The sequence below is a fragment of the Oncorhynchus keta genome, unplaced genomic scaffold (assembly GCF_023373465.1).
Source record: "Oncorhynchus keta strain PuntledgeMale-10-30-2019 unplaced genomic scaffold, Oket_V2 Un_contig_20510_pilon_pilon, whole genome shotgun sequence".
NCBI lineage: Eukaryota > Metazoa > Chordata > Actinopteri > Salmoniformes > Salmonidae > Oncorhynchus > Oncorhynchus keta.
In genome coordinates this window covers 1-15,000 of record NW_026282047.1, presented here as the reverse complement: position 1 = coordinate 15,000, position 15,000 = coordinate 1, and the positions used below count along the sequence as shown (strand labels likewise).

Sequence of the window (15,000 nt, the reverse complement as noted above, 5' to 3'; positions counted from 1 at the left end):
GGAGAGAGAGAGGGGGGGGAGGGGAGAGAGGAGAGGGAGGGGAGAGAGAGAGGGGAGGGAGGGGAGAGAGAGGGGAGAGAGAGAGGGGGAGGGAGGGGAGAGAGAGAGGGGAGGGGAGAGAGAGGGGAGGGAGGGGAGAGAGAGAGGGGAGGGAGAGAGAGAGGGGAGGGAGGGGAGAGAGGAGAGGGAGGGGAGAGAGAGAGGGGAGGGAGGGGAGAGAGAGGGGAGAGAGAGAGGGGAGGGAGGGGAGAGAGAGGGAGAGGAGAGGGGAGAGAGAGAGGAGAGGGGAGAGAGAGAGGGGAGGGGAGAGAGAGAGGGGAGGGGAGAGAGAGGGGAGGGGAGAGAGAGAGGAGAGACAGAGGAGAGGGGAGGGAGGGGAGAGAGAGAGGGGGGGGAGGGGAGAGAGAGAGGGGAGGGAGGGGAGAGAGAGAGGGGAGGGAGGGGAGAGAGGAGGGGCGGGAGAGGAGAGACAGAGGGGAGGGGAGAGAGGAGAAACAGAGAGGGGGAGGGAGGGGAGAGAGAGAGGGGGGAGGGAGGGGAGAGAGAGGGGGGAGGGGGGAGAGAGAGGGGAGGGAGGGGGAGAGAGAGGGAGGGAGGGAGGGGAGAGGAGAGTGGGGAGGGAGAGGAGAGACAGAGGAGAGGGGAGGGAGGGGAGAGGAGAGTGGGGAGGGAGAGGAGAGACAGAGGAGAGGGGAGGGAGGGGAGAGGAGAGGGGGAGGGAGGGGAGAGACAGAGGAGAGGGAGGGGAGGGAGGGGAGAGAGAGAGGGGAGGGAGGGGAGAGAGAGAGGGGAGGGAGGGGAGAGACAGAGGAGAGGGAGGGGAGAGACAGAGGAGAGGGAGGGGAGAGACAGAGGAGAGGGAGGGGAGAGACAGAGGGAGGGGAGAGACAGAGGGGAGGGAGGGGAGAGGAGAGTGGGGAGGGAGAGGAGAGACAGAGGAGAGGGGAGGGAGGGGAGAGAGAGAGGGGAGGGAGGGAGGGGAGAGGAGAGTGGGGAGGGAGAGGAGAGACAGAGGAGAGGGGAGAGAGGAGAGACAGAGGAGAGGGGAGGGAGGGGAGAGAGAGGGGAGGGAGGGGAGGGAGGGGAGAGAGGGGAGGGAGGGGAGAGAGAGAGGGAGGGAGGGGAGAGAGAGAGGGGAGGGAGGGGAGAGAGAGAGGGGAGGGAGGGGTGGGGGAGAGAGAGAGGGAGGGTGAGAGGGGAGGGTGGGGAGAGAGAGAGGGGAGGGAGGGGAGAGAAGGGAGATGGGAGAGGAGAGGGAGAGAGAGAGGATAGAGAGAGGAAAGGAGAGAGAGAGGAGAGAAAGAGGGGAGGGAGGGGAGAGGAGAGAGAGAGGAGAGAAAGAGGGGAGGGAGAGGAGAGAGAGAGGAGAGAAAGAGGGGAGGGAGAGGAGAGAGAGAGGAGAGGGGAGAGAAGGGAGATGGGAGATGAGAGGGAGAAGATAGAGAAGGAGAGGAGGAGGAGATGAGAGGGAGAAGATAGAGAAGGAGAGGAGGAGGAGATGAGAGGGAGAAGATAGAGAAGGAGAGGAGGAGGAGATGAGAGGGAGAAGATAGAGAAGGAGAGGAGGAGGAGGAGGAGAGAGATCAATAGTTAATCAACAGTATTAAATGTTCCTTAATGTTTTCTCTTGTGTGTTCTTGCTTTGACACAAATGCATTTTTTGTCTTTGCAATAAAACCTTTTGTGACTGTCTGAACTCCACTAGAGTTTCCATACCAGGCGGTGATGATGTCCTCGATGGTGCAGCTGTAGAACGTTTTGAGGGTCTGAGGAACCCATGCCAAATCTTTTCAGTCTCCTGAGGGGGAATAGGTTTTTGTCATGTCCTCTTCATGACTTTCTTGGTGTGTTTGGACCATGATAGTTTGTTGGTGATGTGGCCACCAAGGAACTTGAAGCATGCTCAACATGCTCCCCTGCAGCCCCGTCGATGAAAATGGGGGTGTGCTCGGTCCTCCTTTTCCTGTAGTCCACAATCATCTCTTTTGTCTTACTGACGTTGAGGGAGAGGTTGTTGTCCTGGCACCACACGACCAGGTCTCTGACCTCCTACCTATAGGCTGTTTGATCAGGCAAACTTAATAATGATGTTTGAGTCGTGTTTGGCCACGCAGTCGTGGGTGAACAGGGAATACAGGAGGGGACTAAGCACGCACCCCTGAGGGGCCCCCGTGTTGAAGGTCAGCATGGCGGATGTGTCGTTGCCTACCCTCACCACCTCGAGGCTGCCTGTCAGGAAGTCCAGGATCTAGTTAGAGGGAGGATGTTGAACGCTGAGCTGTAGTCAATGAACAGCGTTCTCACGAAGAGGTGTTCCTTTTGTCCAGGTGGGAAAGGGCAGTGTGGAGTGCAATAGAGATTGCATCATCTGTGGATCTGTTGGGGCGGTATGCAAATTGGACTGGGTCTAGGGTGTCTGGGATGATGGTGTTGATGTGAGCCAAAAGAGATGATGTCATCTGTTGGATCTGTTGGGGCGGTATGGGAATTGGACTGGGTCTAGGGTTTCTGAGATGATTGTGTTGATGTGAGCCAAAAGAGATGATGTCATCTGTTGGATCTGTTGGGGCGGTATGCAAATTGGACTGGGTCTAGGGTGTCTGGGATGATGGTGTTGATGTGAGCCATGACCAGCCTTTCAAAGCATTTCATGGTAACAGACGCGAGTGCTACTGGGCGGAAGTCATTTACATAGGTTACCATGGCAGGTTACCATGGCATTCTCGGGCACAGGGACTATGGTGGTTTGCTTGAAACATGTAGGTATTACAGACTGGGTCGGGGAGAGGTTGAAAATGTCAGTGAAGACACCTGCCATCTGGTGAACGCTCTGAGGACACGTCATGGTAATCCGTCTGGCCCTGCGGCCTTGTCGCTTCGGCTACGGAGAGCGTGATCACACAGTCGCTCCGAACAGCTGGTGCTCTCATGCATGGTTCAGTGTTGCTTGTCGCGAAGTGAGCGAAGAACGCATTTAGCTCGTCTTGAAGGCTCGCGTCACTGGGCAGCTTGCGGCTGGGTTTCCCTTTGTAATTCTGTGATCGTTAGCCAGCCCTGCCACATCCGACGAGCGTCGGAGCCGGTGTATTAGGATTCGATCTTAGTCCTGTATTGACGCTTTGCCTGTTTGATGGTTCATTGGACGGCGTAGCGGGATTTATTATAAGCGTCCGGATTAGTGACCCGCTCCTTGAAAGTCGTCAGCTTTAGCCTTTAGTTCAGTACGAATGTCGACTGTAATCCAGGGCTTCAGGTTGGGATATGTACGAATGGTTACTGGAGACGACGGAGCCGATTCACTTAATAATTGGGTCCGGTGGTGCTGGGTTGTGATTAGGGACGGGTCTCTGGGAGACGGTGGTGCTGGGTAGTGATTAGGGACGGGTCTCTGGGAGACGGTGGTGCTGGGTAGTGATTAGGGACGGGTCTCTGGGACACGGTGGTGCTGGGTAGTGATTAGGGACGGGTCTCTGGGAGACGGTGGTGCTGGGTTGTGATTAGGGACGGTGGTGCTGGGTTGTGATTAGGGACGGGTCTCTGGGAGACGGTGGTGCTGGGTAGTGATTAGGGACGGGTCTCTGGGAGACGGTGGTGCTGGGTTGTGATTAGGGACGGGTCTCTGGGAGACGGTGGTGCTGGGTTGTGATTAGGGACGGGTCTCTGGGACACGGTGGTGCTGGGTTGTGATTAGGGACGGGTCTCTGGGAGACGGTGGTGCTGGGTTGTGATTAGGGAAAGGAAGAGAAAGACCCACTTGATGGCCTGCGCCCCGGGTCTCTGGGACACGGTGGTGCTGAGGTCGATCATCTGGATCTTCAGGATCTCTGGGACGTTGGGCTCCTCCCTCACCGTGATGGACGTACGGAACAGCTTGAAGGTCACCACCACTGACACGTACTGGAGAGCACAGAGAGGCATACAGGAGAATAAACACACACACACACACAGAGAGGCATACAGGAGAATAAACACACACACACACAGACACACACACACACACACACACACACACACACACACACACACACACACACACACACACACACACACACACAGAGAGGCATACAGGAGAATAAACACACACACACACACACACACACACACAGAGAGGCATACAGGAGAATAAACACACACACACACACACACACACACAGAGAGGCATACAGGAGAATAAACACACACACACACACACACACAACACACACACACACACACACACACACACACACACACACACACACAGACATACAGGAGAAAAAACACACACACACACACACACACACACACACACACACACACACACACACACACAGAAGAACACACACACACACACACACACACACACAGAGAGGCATACAGGAGAATAAACACACACACACACACACACACACAGAGAGGCACAGGTGTAAACAGGCTTTGTTTCTCAGGGAGCTGTCAGTACCGACACAGAAACAGGTGTAAACGGGCTTTGTTTCTCAGGGAGCTGTCAGTACCGACACAGAAACAGGTGTAAACGGGCTTTGTTTCTCAGGGAGCTGTCAGTACCGACACAGAAACAGGTGTAAACGGGCTTTGTTTCTCAGGGAGCTGTCAGTACCGACACAGAAACAGACACAGGTGTAAACAGGCTTTGTTTCTCAGGGAGCTGTCAGTACCGACACAGAAACAGACACAGGTGTAAACAGGCTTTGTTTCTCAGGGAGCTGTCAGTACCGACACAGAAACAGACACAGGTGTAAACGGGCTTTGTTTCTCAGGGAGCTGTCAGTACCGACACAGAAACAGAAACAGGTGTAAACGGGCTTTGTTTCTCAGGGAGCTGTCAGTACTGACACAGAAACAGGTGTAAACGGGCTTTGTTTCTCAGGGAGCTGTCAGTACCGACACAGAAACAGGTGTAAACGGGCTTTGTTTCTCAGGGAGCTGTCAGTACCAACACAGAAACAGAAACAGGTGTAAACAGGCTTTGTTTCTCAGGGAGCTGTCAGTACCGACACAGACACAGGTGTAAACAGGCTTTGTTTCTCAGGGAGCTGTCAGTACCAACACAGAAACAGGTGTAAACAGGCTTTGTTTCTCAGGGAGCTGTCAGTACCAACACAGAAACAGGTGTAAACGGGCTTTGTTTCTCAGGGAGCTGTCAGTACCAACACAGAAACAGACACAGGTGTAAACGGGCTTTGTTTCTCAGGGAGCTGTCAGTACCGACACAGAAACAGACACAGGTGTAAACGGGCTTTGTTTCTCAGGGAGCTGTCAGTACCGACACAGAAACAGACACAGGTGTAAACGGGCTTTGTTTCTCAGGGAGCTGTCAGTACCAACACAGAAACAGGTGTAAACAGGCTTTGTTTCTCAGGGAGCTGTCAGTACCAACACAGAAACAGAAACAGGTGTAAACGGGCTTTGTTTCTCAGGGAGCTGTCAGTACCGACACAGAAACAGGTGTAAACGGGCTTTGTTTCTCAGGGAGCTGTCAGTACCGACACAGAAACAGACACAGGTGTAAACGGGCTTTGTTTCTCAGGGAGCTGTCAGTACCGACACAGAAACAGACACAGGTGTAAACAGGCTTTGTTTCTCAGGGAGCTGTCAGTACCAACACAGAAACAGGTGTAAACGGGCTTTGTTTCTCAGGGAGCTGTCAGTACCGACACAGAAACAGAAACAGGTGTAAACGGGCTTTGTTTCTCAGGGAGCTGTCAGTACCAACACAGAAACAGGTGTAAACGGGCTTTGTTTCTCAGGGAGCTGTCAGTACCGACACAGAAACAGACACAGGTGTAAACGGGCTTTGTTTCTCAGGGAGCTGTCAGTACCGACACAGAAACAGACACAGGTGTAAACGGGCTTTGTTTCTCAGGGAGCTGTCAGTACCAACACAGAAACAGACACAGGTGTAAACGGGCTTTGTTTCTCAGGGAGCTGTCAGTACCAACACAGAAACAGACACAGGTGTAAACGGGCTTTGTTTCTCAGGGAGCTGTCAGTACCGACACAGAAACAGACACAGGTGTAAACGGGCTTTGTTTCTCAGGGAGCTGTCAGTACCAACACAGAAACAGGTGTAAACGGGCTTTGTTTCTCAGGGAGCTGTCAGTACCGACACAGAAACAGGTGTAAACGGGCTTTGTTTCTCAGGGAGCTGTCAGTACCGACACAGAAACAGACACAGGTGTAAACGGGCTTTGTTTCTCAGGGAGCTGTCAGTACCGACACAGAAACAGACACAGGTGTAAACGGGCTTTGTTTCTCAGGGAGCTGTCAGTACCGACACAGAAACAGGTGTAAACGGGCTTTGTTTCTCAGGGAGCTGTCAGTACCGACACAGAAACAGGTGTAAACGGGCTTTGTTTCTCAGGGAGCTGTCAGTACCAACACAGAAACAGGTGTAAACGGGCTTTGTTTCTCAGGGAGCTGTCAGTACCGACACAGAAACAGGTGTAAACGGGCTTTGTTTCTCAGGGAGCTGTCAGTACCGACACAGAAACAGGTGTAAACGGGCTTTGTTTCTCAGGGAGCTGTCAGTACCGACACAGAAACAGGTGTAAACGGGCTTTGTTTCTCAGGGAGCTGTCAGTACCAACACAGAAACAGGTGTAAACGGGCTTTGTTTCTCAGGGAGCTGTCAGTACCGACACAGAAACAGACACAGGTGTAAACAGGCTTTGTTTCTCAGGGAGCTGTCAGTACCGACACAGAAACAGACACAGAGACATACCTGCTTGGGTAAGGCCAGGTTGTGAGAACTACCACTGTATCCGATGGCCGTGTAGAGTTTAGCCTTCTCATCAGCAGACATCAACTCTTCAATGCCTGAACCTAAAAAAAGGGGAGGGTTAAACATGAGGAACACCAATCAATGATGGTCAAACAAACAGAACACCAATCAATGTGTTCCCTGGTGTTCTCAAGGTTCCACGTGAGGACGATCAGGGACCGTCGTATTCATCAAGTGTCTCAGAGTAGGAGGGGCTGATCTAACATCAGTTTGACCTTTTACGTTATAATGTATAAGGTTATATGGACAAAGTGGACCTGCTCTGAGATCAGAACTCGAAGTCTAAAACACAATGCACTGTAGCCTTGTCTCTCATTGAGGACAGAGGATAGAGAATGCTGGTCGTTAGTCTCTTGAGGGTTAGCTGGTCGTTAGTCCCTTGAGGGTTAGCTGGTCGTTAGTTTGTTAGTCTCTTGAGGGTTAGCTGGTCGTTAGTCTCTTGAGGGTTAGCTGGCCGTTAGTCCCTTGAGGGTTAGCTGGTCGTTAGTCCCTTGAGGGTTAGTTGGTCGTTAGTCCTTTGAGGGTTAGCTGGTCGTTAGTTTGTTAGTCTCTTGAGGGTTAGCTGGTCGTTAGTTTGTTAGTCTCTTGAGGGTTAGCTGGTCGTTAGTTTGTTAGTCTCTTGAGGGTTAGCTGGTTGTTAGTCTCTTGAGGGTTAGCTGGTCGTTAGTCCATTGAGGGTTAGCTGGTCGTTAGTCTCTTGAGGGTTAGCTGGTCGTTCGTTAGTCTCTTGAGGGTTAGCTGGTCGTTAGTTTGTTAGTATCTTGAGGGCTAGCTGGTCGTTAGTCTGCTAGTCTCTTGAGGGTTAGCTGGTTGTTAGTTTGTTAGTCTCTTGAGGGTTAGCTGGTCGTTAGTCTCTTGAGGGTTAGTTGGTTGTTAGTCTCTTGAGGGTTAGCTGGTCGTTAGTTTGTTAGTATCTTGAGGGTTAGCTGGTCGTTAGTTTGTTAGTATCTTGAGGGTTAGCTGGTCGTTAGTATCTTGAGGGTTAGCTGGTCGTTAGTATCTTGAGGGTTAGCTGGTCGTTAGTTTGTTAGTATCTTGAGGGTTAGCTGGTCGTTAGTATCTTGAGGGTTAGCTGGTCGTTAGTTTGTTAGTATCTTGAGGGTTAGCTGGTCGTTAGTTTGTTAGTCTCTTGAGGGTTAGCTGGTCGCTAGTTTGTCTCGAGGGTTAGCTGGTCGTTAGTATCTTGAGGGTTAGCTGGTTGTTAGTTTGTTAGTCTCTTGAGGGTTAGCTGGTTGTTAGTTTGTTAGTCTCTTGAGGGTTAGCTGGTTGTTAGTTTGTTAGTCTCTTGAGGGTTAGCTGGTCGTTAGTCTCTTGAGGGTTAGCTGGTTGCTAGTTTGTTAGTATCTTGATACTAACAAGAGTGGCCTGTTCATTGGTTACCTGTTCCTGATTTTGTGTGTTGTGTGTGTGTGTGTGTGTGTGTGTGTCTGTGTGGTAACTGAGGAGTTCTCACCCTCTTCCTCTTGGGTTTCCTGTTCCTGCTCTTTCTTCTTCCCTTCCTTCCTTCCAAAGAAGCTGCTGAAAAACCCTCCTCCCTGCTTCTGGCCGGCCACAGCCTTCTTAGCTACCACCTTCTGCCCTGACCGGATCACCTGGAGGAGGGAGGGGGAGAGAGGAGGAAGGAGGGAGAGAGAGGAGGAGGGAGGGAGAGACAGGAGGATGAAGGGAGGGGGAGAGACAGGAGAGAGACAGACAGGAGGAGGGAGAGAGAGAGGGAGGGGGAGGGAGGGAGGGAGGAGGGGAGGGAGGGAGGGAGGGAGGGAGGGAGGGAGGGAGGGAGGGAGGGAGGGAGGAGGGAGGGAGGGAGGGAGGGAGGGAGGAGGGAGGGAGGGAGGGAGGGAGGGGGGAGGGAGAGAGGGAGAGACAGGAGGATGAAGGGAGGGGGAGAGACAGGAGAGATGGGACAGACAGGAGGAGGGAGAGAGAGACAGGAGGAGGGAGAGAGAGACAGTAGGAGGGAGGGAGAGACAGGAGGAGGGAGGGAGGGAGAGAGAGACAGGAGGAGGGAGAGAGAGACAGGAGGAGGGAGAGAGAGACAGGAGGAGGGAGGGAGGAGAGAGAGACAGTAGGAGGGAGGGAGAGAGGAGGAGGGAGGAGGGAGGAGAGACAGGAGGAGGGAGAGAGAGACAGGAGGAGGGAGAGAGAGACAGGAGGAGGGAGAGAGAGACAGGAGGAGGGAGAGAGAGAGGAGGGAGGGAGGAGGGAGGGAGGGAGGGGGAGGGAGGGAGGGAGGGAGGGAGGGAGGGAGGGAGGGAGGGAGGGAGGGAGGGAGGGAGGGAGGGAGGGAGGGAGGGAGGGACAGGAGGATGAAGGGAGGGGGAGAGACAGGAGAGAGACAGACGGGAGGAGGGAGGGAGATGATGGGGAGGGAGGGAGGGAGGGATGAGGGAGGGAGGGAGGGAGGGAGGGGGAGGGAGGGAGGGAGGGGAGGGAGGGAGGAGGGAGGGAGGGAGGGAGGGGGAGGGAGGGAGATAGGAGGAGGGAGGGAGGGAGATAGGAGGAGGGAGGGAGGGAGATAGGAGGAGGGAGGGAGGGAGATAGAGAGGGAGGGAGGGAGGGAGGGAGATAGGAGGAGGGAGGGAGGGAGATAGGAGGAGGGAGGGAGGGAGGGAGGGAGGGAGGGAGGGAGGGAGGGAGGGAGGGAGGGAGGGAGGGGGGGAGGGAGGGAGGGGAGGGAGGGAGGGAGGGAGGGGGAGGGAGGGAGGGAGGGAGGGAGGGAGATAGAGATAGTTCAGACACAGGTCCACGGGGAGAACCCTCTCCACAAAACCCCCCATTGACCTGGTTTGTAAAACCCCAGTAGTATACTGTAGATGCCTCCTGGTTAACGGCTACAACAGATATTAGACAAACCTCCATCTGTGCTTGTTGCCGGGCCAACGTGATGTTGAAGACATCCAGGCTCTTCTCCAGGTCCTGTATCTGCTTCTCTTGGTCCTCTCTGAGTTTACCCTGTGTTGTCAGTAGTTTGGCCTTGTAGGCTGCCCTGTAGGTCTTCAGAGTGAGGCGGTGCTTCCGGATGTTGGACCACGACCACATCCGGTTGAAACGTCTGATGTGAACGTCCAGGATGCTGTTCATACTGTACTTCCACCTGGAAACAGCGCCACACTACCGTTAAGGTGCTGAGATGGAGATCAGTGGGCATGGTTCCCGTCTAATAAAACCTCAACCCTAAGTTGAATAACACAGTGAAACTCCCAACACAACATTATCCCAACGTCTGCCGGTATACTTCCTTCCATTAGGATTGAAGACAACAAATCAGAAAAGTTCAAATTGTTTTGACATTATCCCGATAAACAGATATCATGAACAACATTGACTAGTACTGCTCATTAGAATGTATGGAGTGGTGACTGGTTGGTTGGCTGGTTGACTGGCTGACCTACTGGCTGGTTGACTGGCTGGCTGACTGGTTGGCTGACTGACTGACTAGTTGGCTGGCTGGCTGACTAGTTGGCTGCCTGGCTGGTTGACTGGCTGACTGGCTGGCTGGTTGGTTGGTTAACTGGTTGGTTGGTTGACTGGCTGGTTGGTTGATTGACTGGTTGGTTGGTTGACTGACTGACTGGCTGGCTGGCTGGTTGACTGACTGGCTGGTTGACTGACTGGCTGGTTGACTGACTGGCTGGTTGGCTGACTGGCTGGCTGGCTGGTTGACTTACCAGTGCTTGGCATTTGTGTGTACAGGTACATCAGGTCTGAACTTCCTGTAGGGTCCATTCTTCACCATACAGTCTATAGACTCTAGCAGGTCCACCATGGTTAGGTACTGAACAGGAAGAGACAAGATGATATCAGTCTCTGGACTCTAGCAGGTCCACCATGGTTAGGTACTGAACAGAAAGAGACAACATGATAGTCTATAGACTCTAAACAGACGCCTCACAAGTCCTCAACTGACAGCTTCATTAAATAGTACCCTCAAAACACCAGTCTCAACGTCAACAGTGAAAAGTCGACTCCGGGATGCTGGCCTTCTAGGCAGAGTTCCTCTGTCCAGTCTCAACATCAACAGTGAAGAGGCGACTCTGGGATGCTGGCCTTCTAGGCAGAGTTCCTCTGTCCAGTCTCAACGTCAACAGTGAAGAGGTGACTCCGGGATGCTGGCCTTCTAGGCAGAGTTCCTCTGTCCAGTCTCAACATCAACAGTGAAGAGGCGATTCTGGGATGCTGGCCTTCTAGGCAGAGTTCCTCTGTCCAGTCTCAACGTTATCAGTGAAGAGGTGACTCCGGGATACTGGCCTTCTAGGCAGAGTTCCTCTGTCCAGTCTCAACATCAACAGTGAAGAGGCGATTCTGGGATGCTGGCCTTCTAGGCAGAGTTCCTCTGTCCAGTCTCAACGTCAACAGTGAAGAGGAGACTCTGGGATACTGGCCTTCTAGGCAGAGTTCCTCTGTCCAGTCTCAACGTCAACAGTGAAGAGGCGACTCCGGGATACTGGCCTTCTAGGCAGAGTTCCTCTGTCCAGTGTCTGTGTTCTTTTGCCCATCTTAATCTTTTATTTTTATTGGCCAGTCTGAGATATGGATTTTTTTTCCAACTCTCTTGGCGGTTTGATGGTCGTTAGTCTCTTGACGGTTAGCTTGAAGGTCAGCATCCCAGAGTCGCCTCTTCACTGTTGACGTTGAGACCGGTGTTTTGCAGGGTAATATTTAATGAAGCTGCCAGTTGAGAACTTGTGAGGCGTCTGTTTCTCAAACGTGACACTCTAATGTACTTGTCCTCTTGCTCAGTTGTGCACCGAGGCCTCCCAGTCTTTCTATTTTGGTTAGAGCCAGTTTGCTCTGTTCTGTGAAGGGAGTAGTACACAGCGCTGTACAAGATCTTCAGTTTCTTTCTATTTCACATAGATGCTCTGATACAGATGCTCAGTCAGTCAATTCAACTAGGTTTTAGTAGGACAAAACAAGCACATAGATGCTCTGATACAGATGCTCAGTCAGTCCATTCAACTAGGTTTTAGTAGGACAAAACAAGCACATAGATGCTCTGATACAGATGCTCAGTCAGTCCATTCAACTAGGTTTTAGTAGGACAAAACATTATCAACTACAGGAAGTAAACTCTTCTTCAAGTCAGCAGAATCACCGCCAGGAAGGTTTGATCAGCGATGTTCTAAGTTGGTGTGTGTCTGTGTGTGTGTGTGTGAGAGAGTCTGGTCTGTGTGTGTGTGTGAGAGAGTCTGGTCGGTGTGTGTGTGTGTGTGTGTGTGTGAGAGTGTTGTGTGTGTGTGTGTGTGTGTGTGTGTGTGTGTGTGTGTGTGTGTGTGTGTGTGTGTGTGTGTGTGTGTGTGTGTACCTGTGGTCTGGTCATCTCTACTGCTACATTCTGAACCTCCAGATGCAGGCTGGCTTTGGGAGACTTCAGCTCAATCTCAGCACTCGGGTTGATTACCATTTTAGCAGAGGCAAAGATGGGTTTGAAAACTAGATGGGGGGGGAGAGAAAGAGAAAGAGAGAAAGAAAGAGAAAGAGAGAGAGAGGAGAACATCCTATGACATCCCAGCCAGTACACCCAGCCAGTATACACCCAGTCAGTATACACCCAGCCAGTATACACCCAGCCAGTATACACCCAGTCAGTATACACCCAGTCAGTATACACCCAGCCAGTATACACCCAGTCAGTATACACCCAGTATACTCCCAGCCAGTATACACCCAGTCAGTATACACCCAGTATACACCCAGTCAGTATACACCCAGTATACACCCGGTCAGTATACACCCAGCCAGTATACACCCAGCCAGTATACACCCAGTCAGTATACACCCAGTCAGTATACACCCAGCCAGTATACACCCAGCCAGTATACACCCAGCCAGTATACAGCCAGTATACACCCAGCCAGTATACACCCAGCCAGTATACACCCAGTCCAGTATACACCCAGCCAGTATACACCCCCAGTATACACCCAGTCAGTATACACCCAGCCAGTATACACCCAGCCAGTATACCAGTATACACCCAGCCAGTATACACCCAGCCAGTATACACCCAGCCAGTATACACCCAGCCAGTATACACCCAGTATACACCCAGTCAGTATACACCCAGTCAGTATACACCCAGTATACACCCAGCCAGTATACACCCAGCCAGTATACACCCAGTCAGTATACACCCAGTCAGTATACACCCAGCCAGTATACACCCAGTCAGTATACACCCAGTCAGTATACACCCAGCCAGTATACACCCAGTCAGTATACACCCAGTATACACCCAGCCAGTATACACCCAGCCAGTATACACCCAGCCAGTATACACCCAGCCAGTATACACCCAGCCAGTATACACCCAGCCAGTATACACCCAGCCAGTATACACCCAGTCAGTATACACCCAGTCAGTATACACCCAGCCAGTATACACCCAGTATACACCCAGCCAGTATACACCCAGTCAGTATACACCCAGTCAGTATACACCCAGTCAGTATACACCCAGCCAGTATACACACAGCCAGTATACACCCAGCCAGTATACACCCAGTCAGTATACACCCAGTCAGTATACACCCAGTCAGTATACACCCAGCCAGTATACACCCAGCCAGTATACACCCAGCCAGTATACACCCAGTCAGTATACACCCAGTCAGTATACACCCAGCCAGTATACACCCAGTCAGTATACACCCAGCCAGTATACACCCAGTCAGTATACACCCAGTCAGTATACACCCAGTCAGTATACACCCAGCCAGTATACACCCAGCCAGTATACACCCAGCCAGTATACACCCAGCCAGTATACACCCAGTCAGTATACACCCAGCCAGTATACACCCAGCCAGTATACACCCAGCCAGTATACACCCAGCCAGTATACACCCAGTCAGTATACACCCAGCCAGTATACACCCAGCCAGTATACACCCAGTCAGTATACACCCAGTCAGTATACACCCAGTCAGTATACACCCAGCCAGTATACACCCAGTCAGTATACACCCAGTCAGTATACACCCAGTCAGTATACACCCAGTCAGTATACACCCAGCCAGTATACACCCAGCCAGTATACACCCAGCCAGTATACACCCAGTCAGTATACACCCAGTCAGTATACACCCAGTCAGTATACACCCAGTCAGTATACACCCAGTCAGTATACACCCAGTATACACCCAGTCAGTATACACCCAGTCAGTATACACCCAGCCAGTATACACCCAGCCAGTATACACCCAGCCAGTATACACCCAGTCAGTATACACCCAGTATACACCCAGTCAGTATACACCCAGCCAGTATACACCCAGTCAGTATACACCCAGCCAGTATACACCCAGCCAGTATACACCCAGCCAGTATACACCCAGCCAGTATACACCCAGCCAGTATACACCCAGCCAGTATACACTGATCCAGGTCCAGTATACACCCAGCCAGTATACACCCAGAAAACTCAGTATAAACCCATTGATGGAAGGACACCCAGTCAGTATACACCCAGTCAGTATACACCCAGCCAGTATACACCCAGTCAGTATACACCCAGTGTGTATACACCCAGTCAGTATACACCCAGTCAGTATACACCCAGCCAGTATACACCCAGCCAGTATACACCCAGCAGTATACACCCAGGTGGGTATACACGCAGCCAGTATACACCCAGCCAGTATACACCCAGCCAGTATACACCCAGCCAGTATACACCCAGCCAGTATACACCCAGCCAGTATACACCCAGCCAGTATACACCCAGTCAGTATACACCCAGCCAGTATACACCCATGATACATACTATATTGGTAGTCTGATCTCTTGGTCCTTGGTGGGTGTGCGGTGTGCGGTGTGTTACCCATGAAAACTTGCATTTAAAAAATTGATTGATGGAAGGACACCTTTCGCTGTCTTTTGTAATGGAAAGTGTGTGTGTAGTGTGTAGTGTGTGTGTGTGTGTGTGTGTGTGTGTGTGTGTGTGTGTGTGTGTGTGTGTGTGTGTGTGTGTGTGTGTGTGTGTGTGTGTGTGTGTGTGTGTGTGTGTGTGTGTGTGTGTGTGTGTGTGTGTGTTACCCATGGTACATACTATATTGGCAGTCTTTGATCTCTTGGTCCTTGGTACTGATGCCGTCCTTCAGCTTTTCCTGGACAGACACAAAGACAAGGAAGAGGATTAGAAATCACTCAGACATGACTCTGGTCTTCTGTAGCTCAGTCGGCAGAGCATCGTGCTTGCAACGCCAGGGGTGTGGGTT

At 52.1% G+C, this 15,000-nt stretch overlaps 1 protein-coding gene and 1 long non-coding RNA gene across 3 annotated transcripts in view; one reads left to right on the top strand and one right to left on the bottom strand.

The window, feature by feature from the left end:
- LOC127920769 (intermembrane lipid transfer protein VPS13C-like) overlaps nt 1–14,889 on the bottom strand; it is a gene marked incomplete at its 5' end in the record, with an annotated part of 50,585 nt that extends 35,696 nt beyond the window's left edge. Inside the window, 7 exons of the mRNA XM_052504806.1 lie at nt 3,755–3,897; nt 6,722–6,822; nt 8,235–8,373; nt 9,635–9,875; nt 10,450–10,556; nt 12,087–12,214; nt 14,832–14,889. Of these exons, the coding sequence (XP_052360766.1) occupies nt 3,755–3,897; nt 6,722–6,822; nt 8,235–8,373; nt 9,635–9,875; nt 10,450–10,556; nt 12,087–12,214; nt 14,832–14,889 (917 nt within the window). The remainder of the gene's footprint in view (nt 1–3,754; nt 3,898–6,721; nt 6,823–8,234; nt 8,374–9,634; nt 9,876–10,449; nt 10,557–12,086; nt 12,215–14,831) is intronic.
- LOC127920770 (uncharacterized) lies at nt 5,171–6,650 on the top strand. Of its 2 annotated transcripts, XR_008107348.1 has the most exons (4): nt 5,171–5,283; nt 5,394–5,561; nt 5,956–6,013; nt 6,118–6,650. It is a non-coding gene; the product is annotated as an uncharacterized LOC127920770 (long non-coding RNA). The 2 variants fall into 2 exon arrangements; XR_008107347.1 differs by having other exon boundaries at nt 5,956–6,650.
- Nucleotides 14,890–15,000: the final 111 nt, after the last annotated feature.